Source organism: Amphiura filiformis, chromosome 5, assembly GCF_039555335.1.
Source record: "Amphiura filiformis chromosome 5, Afil_fr2py, whole genome shotgun sequence".
Lineage (NCBI taxonomy): Eukaryota > Metazoa > Echinodermata > Ophiuroidea > Amphilepidida > Amphiuridae > Amphiura > Amphiura filiformis.
Window position 1 is genome coordinate 5045502 of NC_092632.1, and position 2319 is coordinate 5047820.

Genomic DNA, 2319 nt, shown 5'->3' on the forward strand with positions numbered 1-2319 from the left:
TATTTATTAATTTTTTTATTTTTTATTACACTTTATCACTGGCACAGGATTACAAAAATTACACAATATGAAAGGATATCTGTAACTTCCTCCAAAGTTTCCAGCAAGTTGGTTAGGCAAGATTTCCCCTTTGTGAAGCCATGTTGACTGCTGGACATCAGATTCTGTTCTTTAACATGATGAGCCATTTTGTCCTTCATAATTTATTCCATGACTTTACATGGGATGCATGTCAAGCTTACTGGTCTGTAGTTCCCAGCCTTGGACTTGGCTCCCTTCTTGAATATGGGGGTAACTCCTGCTGTCTTCTAAACTTATGGCAGTATCCCTGTATCTAAGGACTTCCTGAATATTATTGAAAGTGGTAGTGACAATTCCTTGCTGCACTCTTTGAGCACTCTAGGATGAATTTGATCTGGTCCAGGACATCTATCTGCACTCAGTTTGTCAAGCTTCTTTTGCACATCTTCTTGCGTGAAAATAATGTCTTCTACTGTTTCTCCTGTCCTCCTTGGTAGTTCTGGAACAGGTCCATCTGGCTCCTTCGTGTATACTGATTTGAAGAACTTGCTGAGTTCTTTTGCTGCCTCTCTATCTGTCTCTGTTAGTCTCACATCTTCACATTCCAACTGTGACACTCCTACTTTAACTTTTTGCTTCTCCCTTACGTAGTTGTAGAATGCTTTAGGTTTATTCTTGAACTCCTTCATCGGTCTTTTTTCATAGTTTGCTTGTGCTTCTCTTACTATTTTTCTTGTTTTATTGTTCTGCTTCTTATATTCTTCATAGTCTCTATAATTGTCTCCGTATCTCATATACAGTTTGTACTTTGTCTTGATTGCTTTCTTAACTCTGGAACACAACCAACGTGGTTTGTGTTTCTTCTTAACTTTCTTGAATGGAACATGGTCATGGACTGCTTTGTTGCAAACACCTTTTAATGTCTGCCAAGCTTCGTCACAACCTTTGTCCTCCAATTCATGTTGCCAGTTCATGTCGTTGAACACTTGCTTCATTGCTTTGTAGTTTCCTTTGTTGTAGTTTGGCTTCCCTCCTTGTGCTTCCTCTCTGGTAGATATGCTTGAGCTGCAAACATAGGTCCACATAAGACCCACATGGTCACTCTTTCCAATTGGCGCTTTCTCACATAGGTTCTCAATCATAAAGTCTTCATTGGTGAAAATCAGGTCCAGGGTCGAAGGTTTTTGCCACTCTCTGTACCTGGTTGGGAAATCCACATACTGTGTTAGATATAGATCTTGCATAATATCGTAGATTACTGTTGCATGATGTGTTTCTCCTGCCCTGACTTGTCCTTCTATCCAATCCACTTCTGGTAGATTGAAATCTCCAAAAATGAGGCTTGACTTGATGTCTTCAACTCTCCGCAATTTTTGCAACAGTTTCTCATTGTTTTCTTGACTGCTGTTGGGGCTGCGATAACACAATCCAACCAATAGGTCATCTGTATTGTTCAGTTTTACCTTACACCTTACACCATATTGAACTCTCAAAATTGACATCATGCATATATAAACTTGGCAGGAAGTAGCTTGAAGTGTGTCGTGGACATACAATAGCACTCCTCCCGCGGATGACGATACCTTGTCCTCCCTAAAGAGCGTGTACCCCAGACAGGGTCTAATTCTGCATAAAACCGGGCAACGTTATTTCTATAGATCTGCTGCGCATTCAAATTGCATTGTATTGCATCGTAATTTCATTTATGTCTATGCTAATTATGTTTACACAACATGAACTCACGTGTTTTCAAGCAAATACGCCGATAATAGGTGATCAAAAGAGATCGGAATATTACAAAAGTACAGATCGCATTCAGCTTACTTCATATGAGATGATCGATCTTTGGAAAAATACGGCATAATTTGTCTTGGTGTTTGCGGAATGCCATGCAGTAAAATATTAATACGTTGCGGCAATTCATGATTGACAACTATCAATCGGCGTGTCCTTCGTATCCTCCACTGTCAATTTCTTATCCACTCACTAATCCTCACAAAAGCTTTGTGTTGATTACGTAATGTGTGGAGGCAAATTGCAATAAGTACAATGAAATAATGAGTAGGGCGGGCTCCGAGCCCGGCTCCGAGGCGGGTTTCTTCTTCATCTTACGTAACAGTATTGTTCTCCAAAAACCCGGAAGCTTGTCGTTTGGAGCTCTAGCTGAAATACAGCAAGATAATGTAAGATAGTAAATGTAAACCTGTATTTTAGCTAGAGTATCTCGAGCTAGTGTACCCGTCAATAGCTAATTCACTGTCCAAAACTGATTGGTTGCACCATGATTCTGTGATTCCT

General features: G+C 40.0%; 1 protein-coding gene across 1 annotated transcript; it reads right to left on the minus strand.

Annotated features, from left to right (window-relative positions):
* Positions 1 to 314: 314 nt before the first annotated feature.
* On the minus strand, positions 315 to 1523 carry LOC140151746 (uncharacterized). The gene has a single exon (XM_072174082.1). The coding sequence runs from the start codon at positions 1521 to 1523 to the stop codon at positions 315 to 317; it is 1209 nt and encodes a 402-aa protein (XP_072030183.1).
* Between the last annotated feature and the right edge of the window lie 796 nt (positions 1524 to 2319).

Bases quoted from the DNA above. Each gene is read 5' to 3' on its own strand.
- LOC140151746 (XM_072174082.1), bottom strand. From the start codon at position 1,523: ATGTCAATTTTGAGAGTTCAATATGGTGTAAGGTGTAAGGTAAAACTG.